The 19,817-nt window shown below is 41.1% G+C and overlaps 2 protein-coding genes across 10 annotated transcripts in view; both read right to left on the bottom strand.

Moving 5' to 3' along the window:
- opa1 (OPA1 mitochondrial dynamin like GTPase) overlaps positions 1–7,733 on the bottom strand; it is a 58,199-nt gene extending 50,466 nt beyond the window's left edge. For 3 of the 7 annotated variants that reach the window (XM_080431980.1, XM_080431981.1, XM_080431985.1), the window contains exons 1-6: positions 7,545–7,733; positions 6,358–6,685; positions 5,355–5,451; positions 4,492–4,599; positions 3,471–3,521; positions 463–554 (exon numbers count right to left, since the gene is read on the bottom strand). In XM_080431980.1, the coding sequence (XP_080288106.1) occupies positions 463–554; positions 3,471–3,521; positions 4,492–4,599; positions 5,355–5,451; positions 6,358–6,685; positions 7,545–7,573 (705 nt within the window). In that variant the 5' untranslated portion in view covers positions 7,574–7,733. The remainder of the gene's footprint in view (positions 1–462; positions 555–3,470; positions 3,522–4,491; positions 4,600–5,354; positions 5,452–6,357; positions 6,686–7,544) is intronic. The other 4 variants (XM_080431983.1, XM_080431984.1, XM_080431986.1 and 1 more) reach the window with 2 other exon arrangements.
- Positions 7,734–11,438: 3,705 nt separating this feature from the next.
- atp13a3 (ATPase 13A3) overlaps positions 11,439–19,817 on the bottom strand; it is a 68,739-nt gene continuing 60,360 nt past the window's right edge. For 2 of the 3 annotated variants that reach the window (XM_080431726.1, XM_080431725.1), the window contains 2 exons: positions 18,944–19,045; positions 11,439–16,535 (listed from right to left, as the gene is read on the bottom strand). In XM_080431726.1, the coding sequence (XP_080287852.1) occupies positions 16,338–16,535; positions 18,944–19,045 (300 nt within the window). In that variant the 3' untranslated portion in view covers positions 11,439–16,337. The remainder of the gene's footprint in view (positions 16,536–18,943; positions 19,046–19,817) is intronic. The other variant, XM_080431727.1, reaches the window with a different exon arrangement.

Genomic DNA, 19,817 nt, shown 5'->3' with positions numbered 1-19,817 from the left:
GCCAAAATATAAGGGACACTCGCTTCCACATTCAGTGCAGCTAAATGAATCACATATGACCCAAAATAATCATAAATATAAAATATTGTCTGCTGAATTTCATAACTAAATATCTGCTTCTGTAAACCATTACGTAGCTTTAATGAATACTGATGAATTCCTTCATAATTGATGACACTGAAGTGGAAGTGAGGTAAGCCAGAGCACAATTCACCATATTCACACGGCAACTCCACCTCGAGTGTGATGTAAGAGCTAAGCAGCCAGTGTGAATATGGTCACACGGTGACAAGAAAACTCCTGTAAAGAGTCTAATGGCGGTCGTGTGAATGGTCAGTGACAGCAGACTGCACAGCAGAATCCTCAGTGTTCATTTAACTGTGAGAGTATGAACACAGAGCATTGGACTGTGAGTGTGTGTGAGGAGGTGGAACAGAGACAGCATGGCAGTTACAGGCTCACCTTCTTGTACTGCTTGTCACTGCTCTCTGGTGTGGCTGCTGCAGCAGCAGGGGCCGCCTCTGTGGCTTTTAAGGGAGGATCTCCTGGTGTTTCTATCAAAGCAGACACAAGGATACACATCACAGTTACCATGTGACAAAAAAAACACTGTTTAGTAATGAGCAGAATGCTCTAAGCTGAAACTTAAAATAACTACTCCCATGACCAGCAACTGACAGAGAAGTGTGGTTTTCAAACTTTTTGTGCCAGAGGCACACCAATGGGCAAGTCAAAATCTCACGGTACACTTGTGTTCAAAGCGGCACCTAGCCGATCTACAAGCTCACCACGTCTTGATGCGACACGTTGTGAGCTTGTAGATCAGCTATTTTAGCTTGTGTGTGTGTGTGTGTGTAACTTGTATCTGTACTGCGAAATGAGAGGGCACAAAGTACTGATACAGTACATTTTAAAATAATTCATTAAAGTTTGTATAGTTGTATTGAAATCATAATGTGTGGTTGTCACAAAATCCACAGGCAAACCTGGACTTACTCACGGCACACAGTTTGGGAACCACTGCCTTCATGTAAAGTAACAGTACACCCTTGATTAGTAGAAGCAGCATTTGAATTATAAATTCTCAGGTGTTTGGAAAACTCTTGCCCAACATTATGCATACCGCTGTTTTGGCTGGTTGAACTTACAAGCCAAATTGCCGTACAGCTTTGACAGCAACTGCCATTGACTCATTCAAACAAAGTCTACTGACTTATATAATATCACATGGCAGGTGTTACGGAGTCATGGTACTGGTATGCGCTCTAACATGTACACAACCTGTATAAATACACCGTCCTTCAAAGTGTCATAGTGGAACAGCTAGCCTTCATCAGACCACTTTAGGAGGTTGAAGTTGACGGTAGTGCGCCTAAAACAACAAGCTAGGTAGGTACACAGAAGAGGTGTGGACTGGGCTGGAATGAAAAGCTACTGTGTGTGGAAATGACTCAGGGAGTATCCTTGTAGACTTACTATCAAGATTGAATATGCCCCGGCTCTATTTTCCAAACACCTGAGTGGTTTTCACCACCGGCATAAACAAAAGAAAATGTCACCCAAGTCAATGGCTAGATATACAAACAGAGCAAGAGTTATAATGTTGAGAGCAGCCAGTGGTTTTACAGCAGACATGTCACCACGTTGGAGGAGTGACAATAAGGAATTGACAATGACAATTGTTTTTGTATTTCCCCCCTTTAGTCTATGTCCTTTTGTAATATAATTTCAACACACTAGTATTGTGCAAGAAAACAAACAGTTTTTGTCAGGTTAAAATCTTGGCTCATTTTGTCATTCCGACATGGTGGCGCGTCCATTGTACTCTTTTGTTAGCCGGTCTCTAGGCATTCAGAGACAGACCTCTATTAAAGAATGAACACCTCAGAGGTAGAGGGAAGTCAAAGTAAACAGGCAGAGCAGAGAGGAATCCTGTTAAATTAGCTAAAATGTTGGTCAAAATGAGGTCATAATGGAAGAGGATGAGATTAAAAGGACCATAGCGGTTATCCAGCATGTTTAGCTACATTTAATAACGGCTTAGCCCAGGGTATACTTGACATTACTGCCGGCCATTTTCCATATAAACTTGCAGACTAGAAACTTAGTTTAATTAACACACTAAACATATTTTTCAATCAAACATTATTGTTGCATTTTAATGCCTTTTTTTTTTTTTTTTCGTAAAAAGTTAAAGCTCTAAATTTGGTTAAAATACTTTTTTCAGGTAACAAAACAAATGTATCCAATCAGGAAAGAGAGACCTCCACAAAGGTCAGTTATATCAGCTTCAATTTTATATTGTTCCAGTTTCAATTTTGATTTTTTTTTATCATTTATGAGTGTTCGACTGATTTAAAAAAGAAAAATCATTTTCTGTTTACTAAAAGGCTGGGGGAGACGGGGAGATGCCTATAACTGAACAAACACTCTATAGCATTGATTGCTATCGGAATATAGAGCTACTTAACGCTTCTATCGCATACACCATCTTTAAATGGAAAATGGCCTAGGTTTACATATGTTATACAGACAACGGTAACGGTAACACACTGGATCTGTTGTTAAGTGCACTGGATCATAGGATAGGATCTAAAACAATTGACTGAGGTATTTTGCGTTTCTGAATTGATGATATTAATATACGAAATATAACTCTTTGGGTTTAATGAATTCAGTGAAAAAAAACATGTGACAATTTTGTAATCTCAACTGAACAAACCAAAAGCTAATGCCTTATCAAACACGTTAGTTTCAGTTCTGGATAAAAGAACACTCATCCCAGTTAGACCTTTCCCGCCAGGTGATGGGACATACATATAATACTGATGTTGATCAAATTAATGTCTTTGGCATCACCAGTTCCAGCAGCACAGGTCTGAATAAAAGGCTGCTGAATGGGTTCGAGGTGAACATTCCCGGGGAAAGATCCGCATCATCGGCTTTAGCTCCAACCCACGGCCAACAGCTGACCGGATCCACAAGCAGCAGGAAAACCACATGGTCAGGGTCAAAGGATGGGGGGGGGGGGGGGAATAGGCTGTCATGATCTTGACATTTTACTGATTGTTACAAATTGTTTGCCCATTAGGCTTTGTAAGCAAAATGTGCACAGGGCAGATATGACAAATAACTTCAATGTACAAAGACATTTCTGTCAATGACCGGTACCAATAATCAAAATAAATAATGTACTATGGCCAAAATAGGCCCTATTTAATGCCCTATTTCACAGCCAATCTACAAGCTCACAACGCTTCGCATTGCAACCCGTTGTGAGCTTGTATTTTTATATTTGAAAACTATTTCAACAGATGAATTTAAACAGATAGATCAGAAAAAAAATCTGATTATCTAAAATGATTGTGACCAGGCGATTATGTAATAATTGTGACAGGCCCAGAGTTCAACCAGGGAGAGAAGGGAGCAGGGAAGTGCTACTGAACGTGGTTGGGGTGGGGGTTACACACCTAACAACAGATGCAGACCAGCTCCTTTGACTTCACTACCCAAAATCACACCTGTGGAGAACGTGGAAGGGGGAAGGGGGGGGGGTGGAAAGGAAGGACAAACATAAAATAAAAAGATGATAAAAAGGCCAAAGCAGAGGCTGGTCAGAGCAGGATCACTGCTGGATGACACAGGGCAGCCGTGCAAAACCCAGAGGAAAGTAGTCTGGGGTTCAAAGATGTATGCAGAGTTTCATTATATGATGAAGGGCTAACTATACACGCATCGACACACTAAACTATGGTTTAGACTTCTTTCTTTCAAATTAGGCAATGTTCTTGAGCCACCATGGATGAAAACGTCTAATTCATAGCTTTATATGCCAATAGATTCCAATCATATTCAATGTTTATTTTAATTGTATTATTATCAATATAGCGCGAACCGAGAATAAGCTTAGATTAAGAAAGCTTTAATGGGTTAATAGAGATACCTATTGTCAGTAAACTGTATTACATACTTATTGTATTTACTCTCGACTAAGCTACAATGCAGACACTGCATAATAAAAATATCAGGTCCAATAACTCATCTCCTCTGGACTTGCAGCAGGCAGCGATATGGTCCAATACACAGACACCATACTCAGCTTAAGGCAGGGCACCACAACCATGTTAGATGCACTATACGTCTACTGAATAAGAAGCTTGGTGAAGCTCAATGCCAATATTAATGCCATGACTGTTAATTGGATGGGAGCCTAGAGAAGCATTTACTGTAGCTACATGTTGTGTGGATGTACTGTACAATTAGGACTATTCTCAATCGGGTGAAATCAAATTTAGATTCGAGCTTTGCAAAAATGCTTATTTTCATTTCATTCTGTTCCCAAAATCACAACATCTAGAAGATGGAAAATATCCATTCATGATATTGATACTAGATTATCAACCAAGCCATAATTAGGAAATTCTACGATTTTAAATGTGAGGAGATCCTTATGAAGGTGCAGTGCTAGATTCGTCAGGGCTGTATACTCACCGGTAGACAGGAGGCTTTTGAGGAAAGTGAAGTGCTCTCCCATTCTGTCCATATCAGGTAGTAGTTTAGCTATTTCCTCTAGCTCTGGAAGGGCTTTGGTCAGTTTCTCTGCGTTCAAAAGACAAGAAAGGAATCAGTGGTGTAGATGGTATCAGTACAAACACAAATAACTTAACAAGGTTTTGATGACTTCAAATACAGATTTGTGAGTTTAAATGAACCATAAGAGAGCATTTGGAAAGCAGCCCCACAAATGGAAAGCCTAAACAGACAGATCTGGCTCCTATCCAAGTACTGTACAATTAATTTCATACATGACTGATTAACTACAGTACAGTGTTGTTTGCACAAAAATGGCTGGGAAAAGCCACACGGGCAGTAACTTAAGCAATCTTAATTACACCTTTTTAAGTATAATGTATATTGACCTTTATCCAGACACAAAAACATACCCAGCTCAGTATCATTGTGGTTAGTGTCCGCCCTGAGACTGGGAGGTTGGGGTTCAATCCCGACCTAGTCATACCAAAGACTATAAAAATGGTACCAATGCCTCCCTGCTTGGCAAGCAGTACCATGGGCTAGATTGGGGGTAAATCCATGCGAAATACTAGCGTCAAGTCCAGGGGGTGTACTTGAATATCAAGCTGCCTCACGCTACAGAAACAGGAGATAGGTTTCTGACCTATGGGCCACATGGCTCAGGAACCGTTAGTTCCCAAGGATACTTAATAACTTTATCCACAATATTCTTACAGATATCAAACTTATTTCATATACGATTCATTAGTGATTATAGTTTCCCACAAGACTTGAACTGGGTTCACAGTACTTCATGACACAAAACATAACATATACTGTACCTAGATCAATCTGTTCACTCAGTTCCCAGATGAAATCAGGTATCACCCAGTTATATTCACTAAAGTCAGGTAGGAACTCCTTCCATTCGTCGTACGACTGGGGGGAAAGGACATATAAATGTTGATCAACGTAAAAGCCTTTAAAAGGTTATGGAAGTTCATGCAAGTAGGGATGCACGATGTATCGGCTGACATCGGCCTTAAATATGCAAAATTGGTCAAATCGTTATCTGTAATCTAAAAGAATCCCCATATATTAGATGCCATTTTATTTAATAATATTTATGTTTGAATTTTTATTTGAATAAAAATAAAGCATACCTATGTGCAAGTCTAGTGCATATGACCATCATCTGATGTTGCAGAAAACATACAGTGATTACAGAGAGTAAATGATGATGCAGTTCTGCAGTCTGGGAAATGAGGTCAACTGCCCCCATTTTTTTCTGCCTATACTTTCATTGTGCTGTTTGTGCCATAGACAAGGGCAAGGTGTTGAAACCCTAGATAATATACACCTAAGTTGTGCCTTTATCATCTAGTAAAGTTAAAAATAGATGTGTAGGATGGACACACCCACCAGTATAGTTTAAACAGAGACTGGAATGCCAGGGACCATTTTGTGTAATTCAGACCATGTTTCTTGTACAACCTTGACTTGAATAAATAAATGTTGGGGTCAAATCGAGAACTACTGCTGTTGTAACTAATGTGTAAAAAATATATAGAATAGGATAAGCAATATTGGCTGCTACATACAGTAACATGAGTCAGTGTCAGAAAATGTTCAAAATAAAGAAAATGGCATTTCAACTTTGACTAAAATCCTGGCATACATATCAGCACCACACTCAGTGTTATCCTGTGGGTTTCTGGGGTCATCAGGCGTGTGTCAATACATTATGCAACAACTATATCACTCACAATTCCTGTCAACCACTATACTAAATTGATTCTGATCCATTGAAGTCCACACACTGTTCATTCACAATTTCAAGTGTACCTTTTTAGCCGTGTAGCCTCCACCCACAGCAGAACCCAGCAGAATGTACCGGAGCTTCAGCAGCCTGGCGGCGAGGCGAAGCCCCCAGAAGTTGCGCTGCTGCTGGTGGCCCCGGCCCCCTGACCCGGGCGGGGGTTTGGGGGGCCGCATGGGCAGCCGGGACATGGAGGTGAAGTGGCGGGCTGCTGTGCGATGCGGGGGGCGCTGGGGGTTGGCATTCGCTGAATAGCGGTGGTGGATGGCACGGGACAACGGGTGCAGCTTCTGCAGGGGCACTCGGAACCTGATCCCCATGTTGTTGTTGGAGACTAGGTTCCTGCATGCCAGGCTGCGAGAAACATAAACAGTGGGCAGTGGCATAGATCGTCTCCCAAACAAGCAAGGTTAACAATTGTCCCACTACTTTATTTCTGAAAACAACAAACCATTGATCCCAGTGCCCAGATCATTGTACACCAAAATAATTTGCTCCAATTGTGGGGGGGGGGGATAAGCCCAAGAATCATGACTGAACCAGAAGAAGCAGGCTTATTGCAACATTGTAACAAAAGTGACAGTAGACAAGTAAATCCTGCATGCCAGGCTGTGAGAAACACAACAGTGGCATAGATCATCTCCCAAACAAGCAAGGTTACCTAGCTGGAACATGTCCCAATACATATATAGGATATGACATGGCACAAATGACCATTTATTTAGCAGTAGATGTTTGTGACTACTACTGTGTACACATCTGTTTTCATGCAACGTTTGATACTTTGATTGCTGCGACTGGAGCTAAACCACATTAACCACAGAGGTTAGCACTACGTGGATTCCATTTACAGTCCGGATTGATTGAATACTTTATTAACAGTTTGCAAAAAGCACAGAGGTACAGTTCCATACAAAAGGATGCCAAAAGGATAAAACCCAAGAAAGCACTATGGCTTGTTTCCATTGGGGTCCTGTGTATTCAATTCATCGAATTGAATAATCGATTTGTTGAGCATGTGGAGACAGGGGTGGCATAGCTATGCGTAATATGTATACAATATGGTGCTTACAATCGCAGCAGCCAGCTAACAGTGTTACCCTATAAACACACACTGATAAGGCTAGTAGGTAGCAGCTCAACTGTCTGTCCTCCACTGTGTGTCAGTGACCAGCAGCTATAGCTAATGGTATCTCAATAAAAACAAACTTACCAGGCAACGTTGCTGCCGACGCGCAACATAGTGCCGTTACCAACAGCGGGTAAAAGGCAAGGGTCGTGTAAGTTCACTCTAGGTACAGTTCAGACCATGTTTCCAAGAGGTGGACATTTGTTTTGCCTGACAGAACAGAACGGCTAACTATTAGCTCGTTAGCGAACAAGGGCACAGAATGACAGCTCCACTTCCGGCCGGCCCGTTCAACCTCCAAATCTACACCAGCGAAACATCGACCGATGAATCGGTTCCTACATCCAACCAGTGGTGGAAAGTGTAAAGTTTTCAAATAATTGTGGTTGAGTACTAACAGTACAATATATTAGAAGTAAAAGTACTGAAAATTGGAAATACTCCAGTAAAAATACCTTAAAATTGTACTTAAGTACAGTACTTGAGTAAATGTACTTAGTTACTTTACACCACTGCATCCAACTATCAACCATATAGAGTATTATCTCTCCTGATTGGATCAAATTGTAAGACACCTGTCACTGAACAAAATCAATGATTTCTGTTGGAATATAGAACTACTTATATCACTTACATCCCCTTTGACCAAAGGAAATGTGCCTGTTCATACCGTTATAATAACCGTTACATACTGTATTCTTTACGGCCATAGCCTCAGAACTTGTTGAAAAACTACCCCCTCACTCTGGGAGCTACGGTAAAGAGTATGTTGACTCATTTTACGAAAAACTTGGTGTACGCAAAGATGATTTTAAACTCTCCCCTGTGACAACAGATGAGCCGAGGTGTTTGAGCGCACTACAACAACACAGAGCCACAGGCCTCGACAATATCCCCTCCAAATTTCTAAAAGACTCAGCCGCCTCCATTGCTCCAATCATTACCCACATAATAAACCTCTCCATCAAACAGGGACGGGTCGACTTCAAAAAAGCAAGGGTGACCCCTCTGTACAAAAAAGGAAACCAATTAGACCCTGGCAACTACCGCCCTATTTCTATTCTTAGCTCCATCTTGAAAGTCATGGAAAAAATAGTCTATGAACAGGTCGGTAAGTATCTTGCAGAGAAAAATCTAATTTACAAATTCCAATCTGGTTTCAGAAAAAAACACTCCACTGACACATGCCTTCTCTATTTGAACGAATCTATCAAACAAGATGTCGACAATGGCAAATATTGCAGCATGGTCATGCTGGACCTCCAGAAGGCCTTTGACACCGTTAATTACCCAATTATGATCGATAAGCTTAAAGCAATAGGTTTTGATGATACGTCAGTGAGCTGGATGAGATCCTACCTGGAAGGGAGGGAGCAAGTGGTGGAAGTAAACGGCACCCAGTCCCCTCCCCTCCCAGTGACTTGTGGTGTTCCGCAAGGAAGTATACTAGGACCTTTACTGTTCCTGATATATGTGAACGATATGTCTTCAGCTTGCGACTGCAAACTGTTCCTGTTCGCAGATGACTCGGCTCTGCTGGTCTCGGACAGGGACAGGCTGCAGGACAGGCTGCAGGACAGGCTACAGTGTCCTTGAGCAAGACGCTGAACCCCTAATTGCTCCCGATGAGCAGGTTGGTGCCTTGCATGGTTTCCTCCGCCATTGGTGTATGAATGTGTGTGTGAATGGGTGAATGGCACAATCAATGTAAAGCGCTTTGGTTAAAAGCGCTATATAAATGCACCATTTACCATTTGAGAAAACTCTCAGCTCTGAACTCGACAAGATCCGTATCTGGCTCTCCGACAACAAACTATCATTACTCCTGGGTAAAACTGAATCCATCCTCTTTGGGTCCAGTTCTAACCTTAGCAAGGCTGAGAGTTTCACGATCAAAGCGGGTGATGATGTTATCACAAGAAAGGAGGAAATTACCTACCTGGGTTCCATCTTGGAGGCAAACCTCTCCGGTGACAAAATGGCCGAAACAGTGATCAAAAAGGTCAACCAAAGAACACGCTTTTTGTATAGGATTCTTGCAGGGGCCCTCATACAAGGTTATTACGATAATGCATGCTCCTCATGGTATCACAACACCACCAAGGCCTTAAAAACAAGGCTCAAAACATCCCAAAACAAACTAGTAAGGCTACTTCTTGGCCTCAATCACAAAACCCATCTAACCCCTGCTCATTTTGCTAGGATTGGAAGGTTTAGGGTTGAGGACAGAGTACAGCAACTTACAATGGGCCTGGTCTTCAAGATACACCACAACATTGGGATCCCCCTGTATTTGTCAAAATACTTCCAAAACGTTAATGAAGTCCACGATCATAACACCAGAGGCAGCTCCACGAATCATGTTCAACCCAGATTTGTCTCAACAAAGGGAATGAACTCGTTCTCGTGCTATTCAACAAAAATGTGGAATGCCCTACCAAAAGGAGTAAAGGAGTGTAAAACCCTACTCACTTTCAAAACTGCCCTAAAGATACACCTTCAGGAGGCTGCAATTCGAAAATGGCCCCTGTCTAAAGTCTTAACCTACCCCCCCCCCCAACCCCCCTCCCCATTTTTTTCCTTCTCTATTTTTCACTCTTCATACCAGTAACCTGTAAGCTGATTGTATGACGTTCTGTATAGTAGTGTGTATATCTGTCTGTCTCTTATATGTCATCATGATTTGTGTGCATGGGGATCTCATCTTAAACAAGCTCAGTGCTTAATGAGTCTTCCAGTTTAGTAGACCTTGTATTGTGAATTTGTACAATACTTCCATGTACTGTTGTTCTCATGTCTTACTAAAGTACATCAATCAATCAAAGTTCATGCAGCATAGGCTGAATTAATGTTTCATTACATTGAGTGTTTACTCTGTTAGTGTTACACAGTAATAAATTAATATTACAGCTGCTTATTTTAGTGATTAAAATGTTTGTCTATGCAGTCAATTTATTACACGTTTTAACTGGTGGTGCTTATTTTTTAGTATTTTAGTTTTTATGATACATTCTCATGTTTTAGTACGAACTTGCTCTTAACTTGCTATTTATTTTACTGTTGCCTTGCCATCAAGTATTATTACACTATGAGAGGACAATATGGGAAATACGTATTTCATTATAATGTATTTGTTTTCCTTGGTATGATTTACAGTATATTGTTTATTTTAATTACTAGAGATTCAGGCCGCCACGCAGCCCTCACATCTAGAGTTCGGGCTGCTATACGCGGCCCTCGCACCTACGTCGCACTGCCGATCCAACTGATATGCCCATATATGGAGATCTCTGTATCCGTCTGTCCTTGTCCCTTTCATCCCCATAGCCTATATGGAGATCCCTGATGTCATCAGTATACCGGTGTGCCCATATATGGGCATGCTCCCTTTTGTGCCCATATATGGAGCGGACTGATTTGTTTGCACCTGATGCCATGATGACACATTGAGGTTAGACAACACAGTCCATATTTGGGCGTAGCTGTATTGGGAACTCCTTATATGGTTATGGCTGAGTCATGGTGACATGAGCATGATGACGTGGTCCTTTCTTAAGCCAATTTTAATTATACTTTATAACTAGTACATCGGCAGCGGTTGGAGGTGGTCTTCCTACTCCATTGAGGAAATGTAGACCCTGGTGAGTGTTGGGTAGGACACCTACTGGTTGCAGCTTTAATTTGACCCATAATGTTCTCAGTGATCTACCGCATAAGTCCAAAGCATCTTCAGATAGCTTGAACATCTGCCTCATATCAGTTCAAAGAGTCAACTGTTTTCAGATCAACACTAGTCAAGTCCAAAACATTGTCAAGTAGTTTCACTTTAAATCACGTTCTCTACTCCTAGCCTTACTCCCTTGGTAATTTTGTTCACTTAATGTCCTTTTTTATTTTACAGTTATTTTATTTAGTAATGTTTTTCTAAAACAAAATGTGACATTTTAACTACTTGAGTTTTAAAGAAATGTAAAACAGGACTTTTTCAGCACATTTATTGAAAAGAAAGAAATCAAGTGAAATCAAAAATACAATTCTCAGAAAAAATGTAAAACAAAAATAAATAAAAAATAAATTACAAAGTACAAAAATGTGTAGGTAATTTTAAACGGAAAGAAAAAAATCCTGACAAAGAAAAAACATTACCGGTACATACTCCAGAGCAGCCTCTTGCTGAGGTTGTGGGACACGCAAATCTGAAGCACAACAAAATTATTTCGACAGAAAAAGCCAACATACAGGAGAACTGTAATAAAATGTTTTAACAACAGTAATATTTTCATTCGGTTTTAGGTATCAACTTTTATTAGATTTCTCTAGTCATTACAAATACACATATTTCCCTGAGGAAACGTCAACTTGAGGGGTCCAAAGACTCAGTGGTTGACCCATTCTAAATGCCTCATAATGGTTTTGCTTCAACCACGTGAATAATATGCAGACAATGCAGAGTAGAGATGTCAACAGTCAGTATTGTGGTACCGGTTATAACCGCATAGTTTTGTTTTTAGCACATTACAGTATAAACTGTTACTATGACATACTGTAGTTATGTCGGAGTAACATGTACAATTATAGCATTGAAAAACTGCACGCATTGAAGCTCGAGTTATACTTTGTTGTATGATGGTGTAGTGCGCTGAAAATAGCAGATCTCCTGCCGTTATGCAACATAGTACTGTTACCAACAGTGGGAAAGGCCATTGCCGTACAAATTCACTCTAGGTACAATTCCAAAAATAATTTCCAATAGGTGGACATTTGTTTGGCTGCCAGAGAAACTAAATGGTTTGTTAGCGAACAAGGACACAGCAAGAAATGTGAATGACAGCTCAGATCTGATTTTCTCTTGTAATCTACAAGCTTGTAAATCAGCAGTTTTTTGGTGCGTAATACCGTTGTACGACGGAGTATAAATTAAGAATTACAGTTTAGACTTTGGAGCAAACGGATTAAGTGAAATTCTTAAGGTCCACCAGTACGACAGACAGATGAAACTGAATTATTGTTTAATTCCCCAGCTCCTTCGAGGAGACCGTACAAAGCCACATTCTTAAGCTAATAGCAACATTTTGATTCAACATGAAAAAAGGAAGTATAAAAATTGGTTGGATGACTGATGGATGGTGAGCCAAGAAACACAAATACACAAAAATCAAAAGATTGTCAGACATATAGCTGCTTATAATCTGAATTCTAAGAGGATTCTACAAACACTACATTAAAGTAGAATTCCCTTCTTTCCCTTGTAAGACCCCTCGGTGAACACCCAGATACTGAGACAGACTAATCTAAACATGGATTAACTTAAAGCAGAACTTCAACCATTTTAATCCTTATCTTCATATAATCAGTCCTCACTAACGCTCATTATAAAATGGCACTATTTCTATCTACTCACTCTGTGTCTCAGAGGTGGACTGTTCAAAAACATTACTCCAATGACCTCAACAACAGGGATTCCAAGCTATTGGAAACAGCCTTTGTCTTCCTGGAAAGTTAGCACAATGGAATAGAAGCATCAATATATATATTTTGAGTTTGAAATGTTGCTTGAAATTACCACAGATTAGGTAATTGGAATAAGGTTTCTCGTGTCCACAGCCCACCTCTGAGACACAGAGTGAGTATAATGAAATGGTATAATGAGCATTAAGTGAGGCCCAATTATATGAAGAGAACATTGAAAATGGGTGAAGTGTCTCTTTAAAGGTCAGATTATACTCGTTTGTGCATCGGTGTCGCGCACCGAAAATAGCAGATCTAAAAGCTCACATAGTGTCACACGCTTGTAGATCTGGAGTACAACACCAGCGCATACGCAAGTATAAATCACCCTGTACTTGCAGGAACACCAGTCTCAACACTCAACATCAAGTTCAACACCTTCTATATTTTTGACAGAACTAGAATAGTGACAAAACAATTGTCCCACTACTTATTTATTTCTGAAAACTAACAATTGATCCAAGTGCCCTGATCATTGTACACCAAAATAATTGGCTCCAATTGTGGGAAAAATAAGAAAAAAAAGCCCAGGAATCATGACTGAATCAGAAGACGCAAACTTATTGCAACTTTGTAACAAAAGTGACAGTACACAAGTAAATTTAGACAGTACAAATAAAATGTTTGACAGACAACTGATTATGACAAACAGTACCAAAAAAGTAGAAGAAAAACCATCAACACTTCAGCCCTTTGATATAAAAATGCATGACTTTCATATATCATAAACAATCTTTTTTTTCTTTACACACATGGATACTGTAAATGTACATCTCAAACAAATATACAAATAGATTATTATCAACAAATTCAATCCTATTCAGTTTCGTCTTTACATTAGGGTATTCTAAAAAGCTGAGAATCATTTTTTTTAACAACCACTGTGCCAGTGTTTCATAAATGTTATTACTCTTTGGGAAATGCAACTAATCAGTACTTCTGTAGAAGGAGAGACCAAACCACTGCATTTCTTTGGAAAATCTAATTGCCATTGTTTGTTTGTTCTTTGTGCAACATTCAAGACCCTTAAGCCCGATTTATACTTTGTCGTATGACGCTGTACAAATTAACCACTTAAACCCTATATACTTAGTTGACTGGGATCCCCCAGGGCTCTATACTAGCCCCCCCCCCTCCTCTTTTCCCCTCTACACCAAATCACAATATATTTTAATCAAAAATAGCCCATCTACAAGCTCACAACTCGTTGTGAGCTTATAGATCTGCTATTTTCACAGAATAGGGACACTAGGGTTCAAGTGGTTAAGCAATAGTTTGAACAGATTTACCTGTTGAAATAAATAAAGCTCTGAAACAAAATCATCCAAATAAATAAGAGATTCAGAACACCTCAAGTCTGTCTAGGCCTCACCAGATTTGTCATAATGCAACTGCCTAATTTAGTCCAATGTTGTAGACAGAGCAAATTGGCACAAGGATGTCAGTTCCAGCCACACATACAATCCTAGCCAAGTTGATCCACAATCCTTCTTTAGTCCTTCTCATAAGTCCGGACAATTCTATGCTCAAAATAGCAATATATTTCACCTACTCAATGTCCAGGGCAAATATAGTTCAATATCCAATATTTTTGCGCATATTTGAAACATGTCTCTCACCAGATTAATAAAATGGTCTTTTATCTTCTTTAATTACTTATCTATATAATCAAAATGAGATAAATAGCCGGCGAACAAAACCAGTACGATATGTGCTCGGTTGCGTAGACAGGCATACAGACGTATTCACCTGACGTGCAAACAATACTTTGATGGAAATGGCCTGACAACGCAGAGTAGACCATTGGGATTGTTGTGACCCGACTGTATCTGTGTATCGGTGCACTTCACTGAAACATCACAGAGCCAAGGGGACATGAAATATAGCCCTTTGATATCACTGGGCTCTGCAGGTATGTCCAATAATACATGTACTGTATACCATAATATGGTATACATGCTGTAAATGTTTTCTTAGACTCACAGCACGGTGTGAAATGGAGTGTGTGATGTGTGCCGCTGAATGGTCAGTGAGGCAAGGAGAGTCACAACGCCTAGCCTTATCTGTTTTAATAGGTCTTCCATAGGAAGAAATGTAATACGGAGAGGATTACAGATAGCACAAAAAAAAGAGAAAAGGCAAGACAATTGAGCTTCCTTCCAAAACACCACTTTTGTGGGGAGAAAAAGACAGTTCAGTATTTCAAAAATTTCAGGTTTGTGAAAGTTGGCGCATTTAATCAACAATCTAATTTCAAAGTTGCATATCATCCTTTTAAAAAGTACCGTAATTTATTGTCAGTCATTTTCAGACAGGAGTAACCTATTTTTTTTTACAAATGGCGGATGTGTCATTTTGGAAGGAAACTCTAAAACTGTAAGTGGAGCAGTGCTGGCCCTGTCGGGGACCGTTGTCTACTGTACATGCACATGGGGACAACTGTCCATGATCCCGGACCAAAACGCATGCTGCCTCTTGTGCGTAGTTATTTAGTTTATTTTCCTTTTTAAATACAGACAGAAAGGTTTGGTTTAACAATACAGTAATGTTGGCTGTGTGGTACTACTGTTTGACAGCTGCCATATGACCGTGGCATGGTCATATGGAGCTGGCTTCATGCAAAGTCCATGCATTCAGCTTCCTGTGTGAAGGCCTTATGAGCTGGCTGTAGGATGAAGGCTTGTGAGGTGCACAAACACAAAAGCTATCGGACGATCCTGGAGAATCAGCACGACAGCGATTTAAATTGAAGATTTTCACACCGGGGCGATTTAGCTCATCCAGCATACTTGGGTAGTGTTTGCCACCCTCTGATTATGATGTACGAGCAAAATGGGAACTATGTGAATATGGGCAATTGACAAATTCATTCCTGTGTAGAAACGTGACTGGGTTTCTCAGTTCTCTGCATATGTTTTACACGGCATTAAAAAGCCTTGAGGCACAGATTCACCTCATAATAAAATGTGCCTCGGCTGAGACAGGACACACACAATGAATGGAGTGCTGGCCACAGGTCCCAGCCTGTGGTTGAGCCTACAGTAAATGAGGGTAGGTGTTTGTGTTATTTCATCAATCGTGAAGCTTGATGGCTTGTTGGACCCCCATAAACACAAGAGGCTGAAGCTTTAGGAGGGGCGGCCTGTTGAGAAAAAAATGTGAGCAGCCAACATGCCTGGCCTATCGCCCACCAATAAATGCGCTTATAAAGCCATCAATTCTTCTTTTATAGTTGCAACTTCTATCAACTTGTTCCAAAATCCAAAAATGGAACTACTCCACTGGTCATTTCAGTCCAGAGCATGGCATCATACTTATTGTATGTTGTTGGGTTTGTAAAGGAATTGTGGTTTGAGGTCATGGCGGGGGCTAGGAGTTGATCATGATCTGGTAGGAGGAACCGTTCTCCGGGCGGGGCTTGGCCTCAGTGGTGGTGGTGGGCTTGGGCGGCCAGTCGGGGTCCACGCTGAGCTCCTGGGCCAGGTGCATGTAGCGAGCCTTGGGGGCCGTCGGCTGACGACAGCACAGGTGCGCCAGACACTTGCGCCCCCACACGTCCACGCCCCCCTACAAATACAGAGGTCCCACAGAAAACACATTGGCCAGAGAGAGGGAGAGAGAGAAGGGGTGGTGAGGGGAAGAAACGCACTGTGAACTGGTGTAGCCCTGCATCCTAAAGTGACAGTCTGCACATGCTTCATTCTTACAACAGTTAAAATGCAAATCATTCCATGCCCGTATCATTTCAACATGCAAAATGTGAACTAGACAACTGAAATATAGTGGTATTCGTAATACATCATGCACATTGGTACAGTATACAGTCTATTAGATCTAATGTCCGGGTTTGTAATAGTCTGCATGCATTTAGGCCTTTCAAAATAAAATTAAGCATGATAATACACTTAAAAGGTTGGTGCGAAAAACAAACATATTCGTCCAAAATAACCTAATATGTTGATAACAAATTGAAATTGAAATTGAAAACGACATAACTGACAAGTTCCACATAGTAGCTTTCATTTGTTTTGAAAAGGCAGAGTCTTGGTCTACAAATAGTCGCTGTTGGGTGGAAACCTTGTATGTCCAAAAACGTTACTTATAAGGAAATTGAAAAATAGTCACAAACTCTTGTTAATATGTTTCATTGGTTAAATATTTATAAAACCCACAGATTTGGGCATGTCATTATAGGCAAACATTTTCAAAATCTTTAAAAGAAATTGCAAATCTACAAGCTCACAACACAATGCAATGCGTCATATGCTTGTAGATCAACTTTTGCATGACAATGTCATTTGATACGACAAATTATAAAATAGGTCATTAAATTTATGGAAACAAGGTTTCTGCTCAACAGTGCCGATTTGTTTTGAAGAGGCAGAGCCTCTAGCTAGCCTGCTTGGTCTACAAATACATACCTCGGCCACGCTGATTCCACGGATACAGAGAGCTAAGGGGGGTAGTGGAAGAGCTAAACAGACAGGCATGCTAGGCTGAGGCTAGCAGGATATTAGCCGGCCTTAAGAGGAAGGGAGAGAGCCGATCAAATAGGGAGCGATCAGACTCCCCGAGTAATGCCATTACCAAGGGCTTGAAAAACATATGTAGAGCGAAAAAACAAAAAGGAGATAAAGAACAATAATAATTGTATAACTTGTTGATAATGCTTTACAGGCCCAGTTCCCATAAACATGTCTCCAATGATTATGTGAATTATGTCTTACACACCCACCCATACTAACACAGTGCACCAGAGCCCCAGAGCAACACATTCTCACTCTTAACTTGTCCCATACTGATGCTTGTTCAGGACCCCTTGGTGTCACACTGGACAACGCATTGCATCGCTTAACACTGTTCAGGGTAGTCCGTGTCATGTGACACAATGCAGACAATGTCGACTGACTAAACATTGAAAACATCATTAAATGCACTGAAAACTAATAGAGATCAGAACTTAAAACAAGGCAGGCACAGCGTCGGAAGCGGACTTGTGTCCCATGAGGCGTGCCCAAACGCATGCGCCCGTAATAATAATAATAATGAATTGCATTTATATGGCGCTTTTCTAAGTACTCAAACTTACTCAAAGCGCTTTACAATGGTTCATTCATTCATACAGGGGGGGGCATTGGGAGGTGGAGCGGCGAACAGTCGACGCCAGCGTCCCCACTTTTCCCACATTCACACACCAATGGTGGAAAGCTAGCGCCAACCGAATCATTGGAGGCAATGTAGGGTTCAGTGTCTTGCCCAAGGACACTTCGACATGTGGACAGGAGGAGTTGGGATTCGAACCGCCGACCCACGGATCAATGGACGACCTGCTCTACCTCCTCCTGAGCCACAGCCGCGTAGAGTGGTGCAATGTCCGCTTCTGCTGACTCTGCAACGTTTGCGTTGCATACCGATAGGCAGAGACTTGTAAATGATCTGTCCGCGTCATTATGGTGTCCTCATCACACACGATAAGTACGTTGACCAAGCGTCAATATGGCGACTTGGGAGTGAGAATGCATTGCCCAGAGAAATCGTCCTTCTTTCCTACTATGACCCTTTGGGGTAAAGGTGTTACTAACCAATATATCTCTAGTATATATTTGGTTTGGTTTTGGGATAGGCTTTTATATCAATAACAGATCGTAAAAGCACGCACAATTTGGAAAACAATTTGGTTTTGAAGTCCTGCGTAGATAAGAAAGCTCCACTGTCTGGAGTGGAGGCAGGCACAGGTAGGAAGAGGAGGCACAGGAGAGGAAGAGGACATAGATCAGATGGTAAATTGAAGACGGCCACATGCTCTTGGTTAGGAGGTTATAACAAGGTGCTGTGTGAGGTTAAGGAAAGGAGGATAGGGTGAGAGCGAGATAAAGAAGGGGAACAGGAAGAGGTGTGAAAAAAAGGAGAAAAAGAGGAAGGAGGAGGAGAAGAAGAAGAAGAACAGGAGGAAGAGGTGTCAGATTTTTCCCAACCTGTGATGGCGGCAGGGCGGCGGAGGCGGGTGTGACCCCATAGCTGCCCTGTTTGTCTCGGCTGAACACAAGCTTCCATAAGACGACGTCAAGGACGAAGGTCTATGGAATAACGCAGTGGGCAGGGAGAAGGAGGAATGGGAGCATGAGGAGGAGGGAGAGAATTACAGAAACAGACTACTTGATTTCACACTGCGTCTGGCTTTGTCCTTTTATATCCATTTCTTTTTTCGTTTGTGATGCCACAAACTGGGAGAAGATTGAGAGTAAGTTGAGTTATTCTGTGCGTGAGGTTTTGGGGCGTGCATCATCTTCTCCCCTATTTCAAGCTGTGCGTTAGTCGTGAAAGAGTCAAACAGTGAGCAGTTAAACTGTAACACACAAAACAGAATGGGAGTGAGAAAAAAGAGGGATGTTTTTCTTCCACGAAAGAATGTCACGAGTGATTTCTGTTATGCAAAATGGATTTCTGTCACTGTTTTGACTTTCTTTCCCATTCAATTCATGAGACTGTATGCAGAGGGGGTTGATATGGCAGACTTGGTAGACGGCGCCATCTAGAGTATCTGCTAAGCAAGGCTTGGGAGCTTTCAAAGGAGGAGGCAGCGGCACAGCAAATTTTGCACTATTTGCGGGTGGGTAGCGAGCCAGCCGACTAAATCATACGGGTGATTTAGCAGTTGTCAATGGATTGATCATTATTCTTTTAAAATAGTATATTTTTTTTTCGGTATTCATGGTTTATTTCTAATAGTAATAGTAAGACAAAGACAAGAAGGGCGGGAGAGAAAAAGGGGATGTCAGCAAGGAGCCTCGGGGGTGGGATTTGAACCCGGGCCAGCTGCAGGAAGGGCTATAGCCTTATTTATGTGGC

Source organism: Gymnoscopelus braueri, assembly GCF_963280865.1.
Source record: "Gymnoscopelus braueri genome assembly, chromosome: 6".
Taxonomy (NCBI): domain Eukaryota; kingdom Metazoa; phylum Chordata; class Actinopteri; order Myctophiformes; family Myctophidae; genus Gymnoscopelus; species Gymnoscopelus braueri.
This window is presented reverse-complemented; position numbering and strand designations above follow the sequence as displayed.